At 40.4% G+C, this 13,315-nt stretch overlaps 1 protein-coding gene across 2 annotated transcripts in view; it reads right to left on the bottom strand.

The window, feature by feature from the left end:
* RXFP1 (relaxin family peptide receptor 1) overlaps positions 1-1,191 on the bottom strand; it is a 59,060-nt gene extending 57,869 nt beyond the window's left edge. For both annotated transcript variants that reach the window (XM_068990337.1, XM_068990336.1), the window contains exon 1: positions 1,131-1,191. In XM_068990337.1, the coding sequence (XP_068846438.1) occupies positions 1,131-1,176 (46 nt within the window). In that variant the 5' untranslated portion in view covers positions 1,177-1,191. The remainder of the gene's footprint in view (positions 1-1,130) is intronic.
* Between the last annotated feature and the right edge of the window lie 12,124 nt (positions 1,192-13,315).

Raw genomic sequence — 13,315 nt, forward strand, 5'->3', positions numbered from 1 at the left:
TGGTTTCCATATTTTGACAAGAAGACAACAAGTGGTTGAGACAGACTGCTGAGTGACCTGTGAGATTAACAGGAGGGAGTATATCCACTCAAAGTGGGGATTGTTAGCAGTTTTTATGAGTTATTTGAGCAGTAAAGGCAAAAAATATTTTTAAAAAATTAAAAAGCTGCACTTTACAATTTGTGGTAGAACATAAAGTGGAAAATGTAGTAAAGGATTCTTTTCCCTAAGCCCTTCCTTTTAACCAAGGTTTTGAAAGCTATGATTGAAATTACAACTTTAAGGCACACATTTATTTGTGAATAATTTATCAGAATAAACCCAATTTATTTAAATAGAATTATGTATATGGATCTTCCCTGATTTTAGAAATTATAGCGTTTATCCTCAATGTTATACCCTCCTACAATCCTTTCCATGGTTTTTGTAAGTTTTTGTTATGTGACCAAATGTGGAGTATAACAAATAAGGCTTTTTTTGGTAGCTGTAAAGTATGACTTCTGGGCTTCCCTGGTGGCTCAGAGGTTAAAGCCTCTGCCTCTAATATGGGAGACCTGGGTTCGATCCCTGGGTCGGGAAGATCCCCTGGAGAAGGAAATGGCAACCCACTCCAGTATTCTTGCCTGGAGAATCCCATGGATGGAGGAGCCTGGTGGGCTACAGTCCATGGGGTTACAAAGGGTCAGACACGACTGAGCGACTTAACTTAACTAACATAACTTAAAGTATGACTTAGACCCCAGAAGCTTTTTCACTTACAAATGTTAAAATCCCAACAGCTTCTCTGCTCTTCTTTCCATTTCCTTTAAATTGGAGTTGCTTTTATATCAGAGTTTACAGTGACTGTGAAAAGGGGACATGTAAAATAGAAGCCCCAATGCACTGACGTTAATTTTGTTCACATCAATACCTAGCATGATTTAGTCCTGTTGCACTTATGATCCCTGAGTCACTGAAAAATAAAATTCTCAATTTCAGGTAGTATGTCTAATAGAAAATTATAATTTTGTGAATAGAAAACTGCATTTAACTTTATAAAAATATTAAAAACACATTGTATCCAACTTTTAAGAACATGGTATCTTACTATAAGCCCAAGACAAGGATGCTCAGCCCTTCTAACTACTTACAGCATTCAGATGTTTCTGCCACAATACTGGGATACAAGGAAGTCATTTTGTAGTTATTGCCATAATATCTGTCAAATTGTGTAGACCATCCGTTGATGTCTCCTAAAATAAAGATCAGAGAACAGAAAGCTTCAAGAATAAAAATATTCTGGAGTGTTGGGAAAAACAGGCTTTTTCTTTTTAAGATAATTTAATGACCTTTTGGAAACAGAATCTAAAAAAAGTAGATATAGATGTATATGTGTATATATATATATATATGGATGGCATCACCGACTTGATGGTCATGTGTTTGGGTGGACTCTGGGTGTTGGTGAAGGACAGGGAGGCCTGGTGTGCTGCGGTTCATGGGGTTGCAAAGAGTCTGACATGACTGAGCAACTGAACTGAACTGATATATACACATATCCAGGGCTTCCCTGGTGACTCAGATGGTAAAGAATTTGCCTGTACACAACTAAATTGCTTTGCTGTGCAGCATAAACTAATGAGACATTGTAAATCATCTACACTCCAATGAAGATTAATTTTAAAAAGAAATGAGTGATCGACAAATAGAGAAAGATCATCTGGGAGCTTGTCAACAAGGAGAATTTCTGTCCCCTCACCTAGAGATCCTGATTTCACAGGTCCCCTAATCTGTGGTTTCAATAGGCACTAGAGGTGATTCTTCACCAAGCAGTGTTTGAGCCACACATCTGTAACTTAATATTGGAGTAAAGTTGATTTACAATGTTGTGTTAGATTCATGTCTACAGCAAAGTGATTCAGTTATACATATACATGTATCTTTCCCTTTTCAAATTCTCTTCCCATTTAGGTTTTTACGGAGCATTGAACAGTTTCATGTGCTATAAGTCCTTGTGAATTATCTCTTTTAAATATAATTGTAACAAACAGTACTTTAGATGTACTGAAACACAGCACACTGTTCTTAGCATCTTCATTTTAACTTCCCTCAGTCTCTTCAATCACGTTAGACTGATGTTGGAGATGGACGGCCATAGTTGTTAAGTAGAAAAAGAAGAAATAACATGACCAGCATGATCTCGTTCTCTTTTTAAGGCACTGTGGTATCATGGATAATGTTGAGTGATTATCCTCTGAATGATTACATATTTTCTTATCCATTTTTTCTGATTTTGATATGAAACTCTTGTCTCATTAAAAAAAATGAGACCAAAAATAGTAAAAAAAAAAAAACTTCATTTGGTGGGAGGGAAAAAATAATTTTTCCTCAGGAAATTCCTCATGAACTTGCAATTATTTTTGAACCAGAGACCATGAGGCCAGTCATGAGATGGAAAGGAAGTGAGCTGGGGTGCAGGAGCAGCTTCTCTGTACCATCTGCAGAGGGTACCAGCCTTATGCCATTGCAGGTTGGGGATGGGTTTTAAGGGGATCCTTCCCAAAGGTACCAAGCTTTTTTCAGGATGCTGTTGGGACTCTTTAAGGATGCATAAACATAAATAAGAGACCCAAGTTCAATCCCTGAATGGGAGAAAGGAATGGTTATCCATCCAGTATTCTTGCCTGAAAAATTCCATGGACAGAGGAACCTGGGGTTGCAAAGAGTCAGACATGACTGAGGGACTAACACTAACTTTCAAACATATAGACAGGTGATAGAAGTGATAAAAGTTTATTTTGTGTAAGTTAGGATTAAATTTAAGTCTGGCATCTATTTTATAAGTTATTTCTGCTGCATATGTATAATTCAAACCTGAGATTGAGTCCAGATAGTGCAACTTTGCCTGGATTTGGTGAACCTAACCTCATCCATGGTTTTCCTTCTAATCAGAAGACTTCCAAATTACATTTCCATTTATCTTGTATAACATGGAGCCTGCTCACTACAAGCACCTAGAACACAACATTCACCAGATGGAACTCATCATCTTTCTCCATATAATCTTGCTATTTCTCCTAAATTTTCTGGATTGGTGAATGGTCTGCTCAAATCAGAAAATTTTTTGAATGTTAAATATAATTTGTACAATTTTCCTCTATCTCCAGGTTATTTTCTTATTTTCCATGGCTCATTAACTCTTTCATAAAGATTACATTTGGGAAAGGGAAGGTATTTTAACATAAGTGTTATGTATGCTTGTAAAATCAGGCTTCCTTTTAAAGTTTCACTAAAAATAAATTGGAAAGAAGAGATGCTATTTAAAGATTGTATTTATAGCTGTTTCCATCCTTTACTATTATTTATTAGTTTGAACATTTCTTTATTATGAAGGATTTCAAAATAAACATAAGTAGCAAGGCAGTATAATGATATCCCAATTATATTTTTATGATATCTCAATGATATCATTATGATATCTCAGAAGGAGACGATTGAGGGACCTCAAGTTTACCATCTGCAGACATCAGCTTGAGACTCCAACTGAGTGCCAGTAATTGGATGGACAAAAGATACACCCCAGAAACAGCAAACCAAGGAACCAGGTCAAAATGCCAAGCTGACCCTTCACATGGTGAGCAGAGTAACAGGAGGAAGGGAAGGAAACTTGAAAGACTGAGTTTGTTCAGGTGAGTAGAGATGGTAGCTTGTTGCGACTGTGAAGATTTAATGCATCCTTTTTTTTTTTTTTGCTCTCCCACCATTCAGTTTAGAATGCTTTCTCATTCTTCAGAAGCTGGTAACTTAGTTCTATATTTTCCAGACTCCAAGTAGTTCAGTTCTTACAGATATATTTCTACCAGTGGGATGAACCCATGTGACACTGGAAGTTTGTAGACTCCATCTTGTGGGTACCTATTGCAGGTGGGACAGTTACCATGGTCCCAGCTTCCTGGGTAAAGAGCTGATGAGCCATAGTGGATGCTTCTTAATCTTGGGCTTGAAAGTATAGTAGTGTTTTCCCCACTCCTGCTTCTATATTCTTTATAATGATTCTATAAACACATTCTTCTCTGTGTGAAACCTCTTTTTTTTCTTAAGTCTCTCAAACTCCAGAGTGGTTTCTGTTTTCTCCTTCCAGAAGGGGTTGCAGATAACAGTTTCAAGGATAATAACATTGTATTGGTTATCTGACCTGAATGGTTTTGAAGATAACAACAGTCCTATTACTATTAGAAAATTGTACTCTCATGGTCTATGGCACACTGTGATAAAAAATGTTGTTTAAATGATCACTTATGGCTTCCTGGACTATGTGCCTCTTTTTTTTTTTAATTAATTTTTTTTTTAATTTTAAAATCTTTGATTCTTACATGTGTTCCCAAACATGAACCCCCCTCCCACCTCCCTCCCCATAACATCTCTGTGGGTCATCCCCATGCACCAGCCCCAAGCATGCTGTATCCTGCGTCAGACATAGACTGGTGATTCAATTCTTACATGATAGTATACATGATAGAATGCCATTCTCCCAAATCATCCCACCCTCTCCCTCTCCCTCTGAGTCCAAAAGTCTGTTATACACAGCTGTGTCTTTTTTCCTGTCTTGCATACAGGGTCGTCATTGCCATCTTTCTAAATTCCATATATATGTGTTAGTATACTGTATTGGTGTTTTTCTTTCTGGCTTACTTCACTCTGCATAATCGGCTCCAGTTTCATCCATCTCATCAGAACTGATTCAAATGAATTCTTTTTAATGGCTGAGTAATACTCCATTATGTATATGTACCACAGCTTTCTTATCCATTCATCTGCTGATGGACATCTAGGTTGTTTCCATGTCCTGGCTATTATAAACAGTGCTGCGATGAACATTGGGGTACATGTGTCTCTTTCAGTTCTGGTTTCCTTGGTATGTATGCCCAGCAGTGGGATTGCTGGGTCATAAGGTAGTTCTATTTGGAATTTTTTAAGGAATCTCCACACTGTTCTCCATAGTGGCTGTACTAGTTTGCATTCCCACCAACAGTGTAGGAGGGTTCCCTTTTCTCCACACCCTCTCCAGCATTTATTGCTTGTAGATTTTTGGATCGCAGCCATTCTGACTATGTGCCTCTTTAAAAGATAAACTCTGGCAAAGCAGTTGCTATGGAAACTCATCAGAATGAAAATGAGAAACGTCAAGTGTTGTGGAATGAAACGACTATGAGGATAGCCCTGGAGAGATTAAAGAGAGAAAATGACAATCTCAGGGTATGACGTCATCAGCTCAAGAAGGTTCAGAGAACCAGGGAGCTGCTGTAACTACCCTAAGATAACCTTTTATCTTTTGGGACCTTAGGACTCAGATAGGACTCAAATCTAATGGGTTGCTAAGGTTACAACATTAGCTGAATTCACATTTTGCCCTTTTATTTATTTATTTATTTATTTTTGATTGCTCTGGGTCTTTGTTGCTGTGCACAGGCTTTTCTCTAGTTGTGATGTGTGAGCTTCTCATTGCAGTGGCTTCCCTCATTGCAGAGCACACACTGTAGGGCGTGTGGGCTTCAGTAATTATGGCACATGGGCTTAGAAGTTGTGGTTCTCTGGTTCTAGAGCAGAAGCTCAATATTTGATTCATGGGTTTAGCTTCTCTGTGGCATGTGGGACCTTCCCAGATCAGGGATCGAACTCATGTCTCCTGTGTTGGCAGGCGGATTCTTTACCACTGAGCCACAAGGGAAGCCCTTGTCCTATCTTTAAAGTGAACACTCGGACTCTGATTTGGAAAGAGAGGGACCCTGGGAATTGTAGTGAGACATTTGAGCATGTTCAATTGAATTTGCAGTCCCCTAAAATCCCCATCCCACTGAATCTCCCTGGCCAGCATAAGCAGCTGCCTTCTCCTGTCCGATGAGGTTATTTGTTTGTTGGAGGCTTGCTAGTTATTTTCAGTTCAGTTCAGTCGCTTAGTCGTGTCCGACTCTTTGGACCCCATGGACTGCAGCACACCAGGCCCCTCTGTCCATTACCAACTCCTGGAGCTTACTCAGATTTCTGTCCATCAAGTCGGTGATGACATCCAACCATCTCATCCTCTGTCATCCCCTTCTCCTGCCTTCAATCTTTCCCAGCATCAGGGTCTTTTCCAATGGGTCAGTTCTTTGCATCAGGTGGCCAAAGTATTGGAGTTTCAGCTTCAACATCAGTCCTTCCAATGAATATTTAGGACTGATCTCCTTTAGGATGGATTGGTTGGATCTTCTTGCATTCCAAGGGATTCTCAAGAGTCTTCTCCAACACCACAGTTCAAAAGCATCAATTCTTCGGTGCTCAGCTTTCTTTATAGTCCAACTCTCACATCCATATATGACTACTGGAAAAATCATAGCCTTGACTAGATGGACCTTTGTTGGCAAAGTAATGTCTCTGTTTTTTAATATTCTGTCTAGGTTGATCACAGCACTTCTTCCAAGGAGCAAGCATCTTTTAATTTCATGGCTGCTGTCACCATCTGCAGTGATTTTGGAGCCCCACCCCAAATAAAGTCTCTCACTGTTTCCATTGTTTCCCCATCTATTTCCCATGGAGTGATGGGACTGGATGCCATGATTTTAGTTTTCTGAATGTTAAATTTTAAGCCAACTTTTTCACTCTTCTCTTTCACTTTCATCAAGAGACTCTTTAGTTCCTCTTCGCTTTCTGCCATAGGAGTGGTGTCATCTGCATATCTGAGGTTATTGATATTTCTCCAGGCAATCTTGATTCCAGCTTGTGTTTCATTCAGTCTGGCATTTCACATGATGTACTCTGCATATAAGTTAAATAAGTACGATGACAATATACAGCCTTGACATACTCCAACCCCTATTTTGAACCAGTCTTGTTGTTCCATGTCCAGTTTTAACTGTCGCTTCTTGACCTGCATACAGATTCCTCAGGAGGCAGGTCAGGTGGTCTGGTATTCCCATCTCTTGAACAATTTTCCACAGTTTGTTGTGATCCACACAAATGTTTTGGTAGTCAATAAAGCAGAAGTAGATGTTTTTCTGGAACTCTCTTGCTTTTTTGATGATTAAACGGATGTTGGCAATTTGATCTCTGGTTCCTCTGCCTTTTCTAAATCCCGTTTGAACATCTGGAAGTTCTTGGTTGAAATACTGTTGAAGCCTGGCTTGGAGGATTTTGAGCATTGCTTTAGTAGCATGTGAAATGAGTGCAATTGTGTGGTAGTTTGAACATTCTTTGGCAGTGCCTTTACTTGAGGAAAATAACTTGCCAGCTTTCCTCAGGCCCCTTTATGACCATACTTCCTTGTCTTCCAATTCACAGCCCATCCCAGAAGACATGCAGCAGTTGGAGCTAGGAAGAGAAGATTGACATCATAGAAGATCTTGCTCTTTGATAATGGCAGGAAGCTAGGGAATTTGTGTGAGCACAGTTTCTCAGAGCACTGTACCAGGAGGAGGGACTCTAGTTGGGGCAAAGTGGGTTAATATGGGTTGCTGAATTCAGTCTGCTAGCTCAAGCTAGAGTTTGCAGATTGTTTATTGAAATGTGAATTCAATGTTGTCTTGAGTGAAATAAAGTTGAGCAATGGATGTGTATGGATGACAAGTCACTGAAGGGATAGAGCATGAGGGACATGACCGCTGCATTGCAGGGCTGGAATAGACCTGTAGCGGATACTGCAGATTGACCCTCTCAGCCTCCATCTGACAATAGCTTTCACTGCTGTGTTTTTGCAGACCAAGGCCTGAAAAGCTTATAGCATTTTACATCTCCATTACAGCCAGAATTTGGGGTGCACTCACACATATTTTGGGCTTCCCTAGTAGCTCAGTTGGATCTGCCTTCAAGGTGGGAGACCTGGGTTCTATCCCTAGGTTGGGAAGATCCCCTGGAGAAGGGAAAGGCTACCCATTCCTGTATTCTGGCCTGGAGAATTCCATGGACTGTATAGTCCATGGGGTCGCAAAGAGTCAGACACGACTGAGCGACTTTCACTTTCACACATAGTTTGGTTGGTAGAAGAGGGGTAGTAGTCATTTTCCTGCTTTTCTGTCTAAACAGAGATGTAGTGTTAAGAAGCGGTGATGGCAGTGACAGGGCATTGGGGACGTGACCAGGTGTGTCTCCATCTCTGGATAGGAGAGTTGGTGCTGTGCTCTTGGCTATTTAGGGGCTATCAAAGGGCCTTTGCTGATGCCTACGTTTCCAGCCTGTCTGAGAATTTTGTAAGCATCTAATTTCTGTTTGACATACCTTGAGTTTCTTGAATGAGACCTTAATATAGAGACTGATTTAATTTTTGAATTAAAACATGGTTTAAGTGGCACTGGATATTTAACCATTTGGGGGAACTCAGGTGGAATCTCATGAGTGAGACCAAAATAGTGATTTTTTTTTTTCTGAACTGATGCACTTCAGTGTGGTTTGGTTCAGTGGGCTCCCTGCAGGAATGGTGGGGATAATTTCCAGCATCTTACTGCATTGCCCATGTGGGTTCTGGGGACGGGGTCAGGAGCCTTGCAGAATGCTCTGCTCTACCGCACTCCAGAAGCATCTATTTCTTTCCTTGGTTGTCAGGTTTTGAAGTCAACGGCATTGGGTTGTTGCCCTTTCCTGAGTTAGCTGCGTATGATTTTTTAAGGCAAGTTTTTACTTTTAAAAACTGAGTGTGTGTCTTTAGATACAAGAAAGGATGATACTGTGAGAAATTTAAATTCTCTGATTTTTTAACAGAGAAATTGAATATTAGCACTTAGCACTGACAGAACTGGCATTTAGCAAGTATGTGTTACTACTGTATTACTACTTTTATTTTATTCTCATGGTATCTCTATTTGGTCATTATTGCCAGCTCCACTTACAGATGGAAAAACTGATTCTGAGAAGTTTAAGTGATCTAAGAAAAAGAATTATTAAAACTAACTGAAGGATTAAAATAATAAAATTATTGTAATCATTTCTAAGCCCCAAATATGATTTAGTCAGTTTAGATTCTTCTTACAGAAGTTTCAGCTTTTATACGACATTGCCTTGAAATATGTAACTGTTGCTGTTACCTATTGTTCCCTTGCCCGTTTCACTTCCATTCTACAGGCTCTTACATCAGCACTGTGTGGATTATACAAAAATTCATTTAAATGACAATTAGAAGCCATTATTAAATAGCATTTAAGTTCATCATTACTGTTAGCCATGGAATCAATGGAAGTATTGTGAATCGTTAAGGTATAACTGGGTTTCCCAGGCTGTGCTGGTGGTAAAGAACCTGCCTGTCAATGCAAGTTAGACGTAAGAGACGTGAATTCGATCCCTGGGTTGGGAAGATCCCTTGCAGGAGGGCACAGCAACACACTACAGTATTCTTGCCTGGAGAATTCCATGGACAGAGGAGCCTGGTGGGCTATTATCTATGGGGTCGCACAGAGTTTCGACATAACTGAAGTGACTAAGCATGCATGCAAGGTATAACTAAAAAAATTTTTTAAGTAGATTAATTTTCATACTGTGGTGTTGGAGAAGACTCTTGAGAGTCCCTTGGACTGCAGGGAGATCCAACCAGCCCATCGTAAAAGAGATCAGTCCTGGGTGTTCATTAGAAGGACTGATGCTGAAGCTGAAACTCCAATACTTTGGCCACCTGATGCAAAGAACCGACTTATTGGAAAAGACCCTGATGCTGAGAAAGATTGAAGGCAGGAGGAAAAGGGGATGACAGAGGATGAGATGGTTGGATGGCATCATTGACTCAATGGACAGGAGTTCGGGTGAACTCCGGGAGTTGGTGATGGACAGGGAGGCCTGGCGTGCTGCGGTTTGTGGGGTCGCAAAGAGTGGGACAGGACTGAGCGACTGAACTGACTGACTGAATTTTCATATGTTATTGAATTTTATACATTTATAAATGTTACAAATAAAACACGTGGGTAAGAGAAGTCATTTGGCTCTGGATGTGTCAAGGCACTGATTTTTCTATAGAAGAGTTTTTTTGGTATCTATAGCTGGAGGGTGGAAGTCTGAACGACTCAACCTTGCAGGCTGCCAGGGCCTGTCTGGGGCAGGGGAGGTGCTTCCCATGCTCACGTTCCTGTCCTCACCCATCCACCCGGACCTCAGCACACAGCGATGGGACTCAGGTGACGTGACAGGATGGCAGAGCCAGGCTTGCTTCCACCGGTGGCGTCTCACTGCCGCTATGACATTCATAAGCCGGGAAGGTCGGATGACAGCCTGTAGACGTTGCTTTTCCTTTGCTCTGGTTCTTCAGCAGGCCCTATGTTTAACTGAGCTTTTACAAGTGAACTGTTTCAATTTCCGGCATCTTTACCATTAATAGGTGGTGCAGTGCTTCACATCACGGGCGTTAGTAGCCTTTCTTAATGCTTTGTCCTTCAGCATCACTTCCTCGCCCTTCTGTCCTAAAGGGGTTCACCAAGAATGGTGTATTTGTAACAATTTAGTCCAACCAATCTAAGTAATGTAGTGACTTACACTGCTTCTCTGCTCTGTCCCTTTCTAATGTTATCTTTTCTCTCCTTTCTATCTTATTCTACCTCAACACACACACACATGCACACACGAGAGGGGGGGTGGAGAGGGAGAGAGAGCACAAAAAAGAGAGGAAAAAGAGAAAGAGAGATGATGTGGAATTTGAGAATGCAGAAGGAAACAGGACAAGACGGCTTATATATTTCCCCAAGTCAGAGCATATATTTTGTAGGGAGTTCTCTTTTTAAATAGTAACATCTTCAAACAAACAAGCTTTTTCATAATTAACATTTACCTTCCTTCCTGCCTTCCCAAAGCATTTTCTTCTTGTCACCCATTACTTCCTCTCACCAGAAGGCAGGAATAGAAAATGTAGCCAAAATTGCAAGGTTGGAAAGTTAGCATTTTTAAGAAAACAGCTTTTGGCATATATGTTTCTAAATTTTAAATGCTATATCCTTCATATTTTAAGGACGTATGAGACAGTGAGCAGAGTGGTTTTTCATGCTTTAGTTAGGATCCCACTGAAACTGATTCTCTGGCGTTTCTTGAAGCATCATGGAGTAAACTGCATGGTACTAAGAGGATACTGTGTTATGGTATATGGTTTCCAGTATGTGTGGGTAGTGAAATATGAACATCTTTGATCAGATATATATATATTTACTAAAAATAGTTTTTTAAAGCTAAAAACATGTAATGACGCTCTGAATAAAAATAAATGCCATAGACCAAGAAAAACCTGATCTTGCATGCTGCATTAATAAGTATTTATTAATTCAATGAATGAATGAATGAATGAATGAATGAATGAATGGGTCTCTGTCCTGAAGGACACTTCAGAGAAAACTCAGTTTCTCTTACATTATAATAAAACTTGGGACTTGGGGCTCTTAACCAAAACACAGATTTCCAGGCTTCTTTCTCTATTGGAGATTCTAATTTATTTGGTCCGTAAAGGGTGTGGAGGTCTATATCTTCTATCAATGCCTTGGGGGTTCTTGCAGCAAGTTTTGGAAGAACTACATTATGGAATGTTCTCTGATTAGAGCACTTCTCACATTGCAGCGGAGAAGAGTTAGATTTAGCAGTGGAAAAAGCCTGTCAATCAGAATGAGCAGGTTCTTTTTCTTAGTAAAGTTGCTGATTGTTAATAAGGTTAATGCAAGTGGTCTGTAATTTAAGGGCACACTGCTCATATGTCTTGTTACATTTTTTATAATCTGTTTCATTCTGTGACTATTTATATATGTATTTTATCTCATGAGAATATGATAGGAATTAATCTTAGCCTATGTATTTTCATTGCCTCAGTGACTTCTAAGTTACTCTTAATATAGTTAAAATATGACTCTTACTAGCTCTCATAAATTACATAAAACAGTAAATTATTATTTCATCAGCATCAAATATTAGTTACAATTTAGTTTTATGGAAAAGTAGGTGAGGCCCATCAACTTGAATTCTGGAGCATGCATCTCTCTCCTCCACGCTCTGATTCCCTGGCATCCTTGACGTCAGGGGTGGGGTGGAGGGGGTGTCAAGAGACGAGGTCTGGAGGGAGATGAGGAAGGTCAACATTTCTTGAAGGCGCTGCATAATTTGCCACGGTGCTGTATTAGGTTGTCCTCAAACAGTTTTCCAGGATTCTCCTTGAGAAGAGAGTTCTGTGGTTTAATATGCTTGGGAATCCTGTACCCCCACTTGGAATTAACAATTCAGGTTAATGTGATGAAAGGAGAACTCAGGCTCAAAGAAATAACTTTAATTTTGTTGAATCCTTTTATGAAAGTGAAGTGAAAGTGCTAGTTGCCAGTCATGTCTGACTCTTTACGACCTCACGGAATGTAGCCTGCCAGGTTCCTCTGTCCATGGAATTTTCTGAGCAAAAATGCTGGAGTCGGTTGCCATTCCCTTCTCCAGGGGATCTTTCCAACCCAGGGATCAAACCCAGGTCTTCTGCATTGCAAGCAGATTCTTAACATCTGAGCCAGCAGGGAAGCCGAACCTTTCATAGCGCCATCTTTTAGTAACTTTTGGGAAGTGTTTCCTTTTGTGTTTGCACAAGACATGTCTAGTTGAACGCTTTTCAGAGTGCAGATCCAGGATAAGTAACTTCAGCGTCACTTGGGAACTTCAAAGAAAAACAAATTCTTGAATCCTACTTGAGGGGCTTTCAATTAGAAACTCTGTAGATGGGGCCCAGGTTTCTGCATTTTAACGAGCCCTCCAGCTGATCTGATGTCTGCTCATGTTTGGAAATCACTGTTCTTGGCTAATAAATCACTTTCAGTAGGTTCTGAATTTGGTAATAAAATTGTCTGCATCGGGAAGTGAGTCATTTCAAAACTTTAACAAGTGTGCTATATACCCCAGATGCAGATTTCTGGGCCCTGCTCCTATGTACTGGGCCAACGTCTCTGGACGTGGAGCTTAGGACTCCCAGCCTGTGGGGTCACCTGTGTTGGATGACGCTTTCCAAACCATCCTGTAGGTTTGCAGGGGCCACTCCTGGGTTCCTTTCGAGTAAGGATTTTGAATATTCAAAAGTTGAGGGATCTGTACATCTGTCTTATGAAACTGAAGGCATAAATCCTATTGCCTACAATGTAGTCTTATTGATGAATGGATGAAATAAGTGTTATTTGGTCAGTGATGTCCAGCTCTTCGTGACCCCGTGTACCGTAGCCAGTCAGGCTCCTCTGTCCATGGTATTACCCAGGCAAGAATACTGGAGTGGGTAGCCATTCTCTTCTCCAGGGGATCTTCCCAACACAGGGATCAAACTCAGGTCTCCTGCATTGCAGGCATATTCTTTACCATCTGAGCCACCAGGAAAGCCAGAATAGATGAA

The sequence above is a fragment of the Capricornis sumatraensis genome, chromosome 17 (genome assembly GCF_032405125.1).
Source record: "Capricornis sumatraensis isolate serow.1 chromosome 17, serow.2, whole genome shotgun sequence".
NCBI classification, from domain to species: domain Eukaryota; kingdom Metazoa; phylum Chordata; class Mammalia; order Artiodactyla; family Bovidae; genus Capricornis; species Capricornis sumatraensis.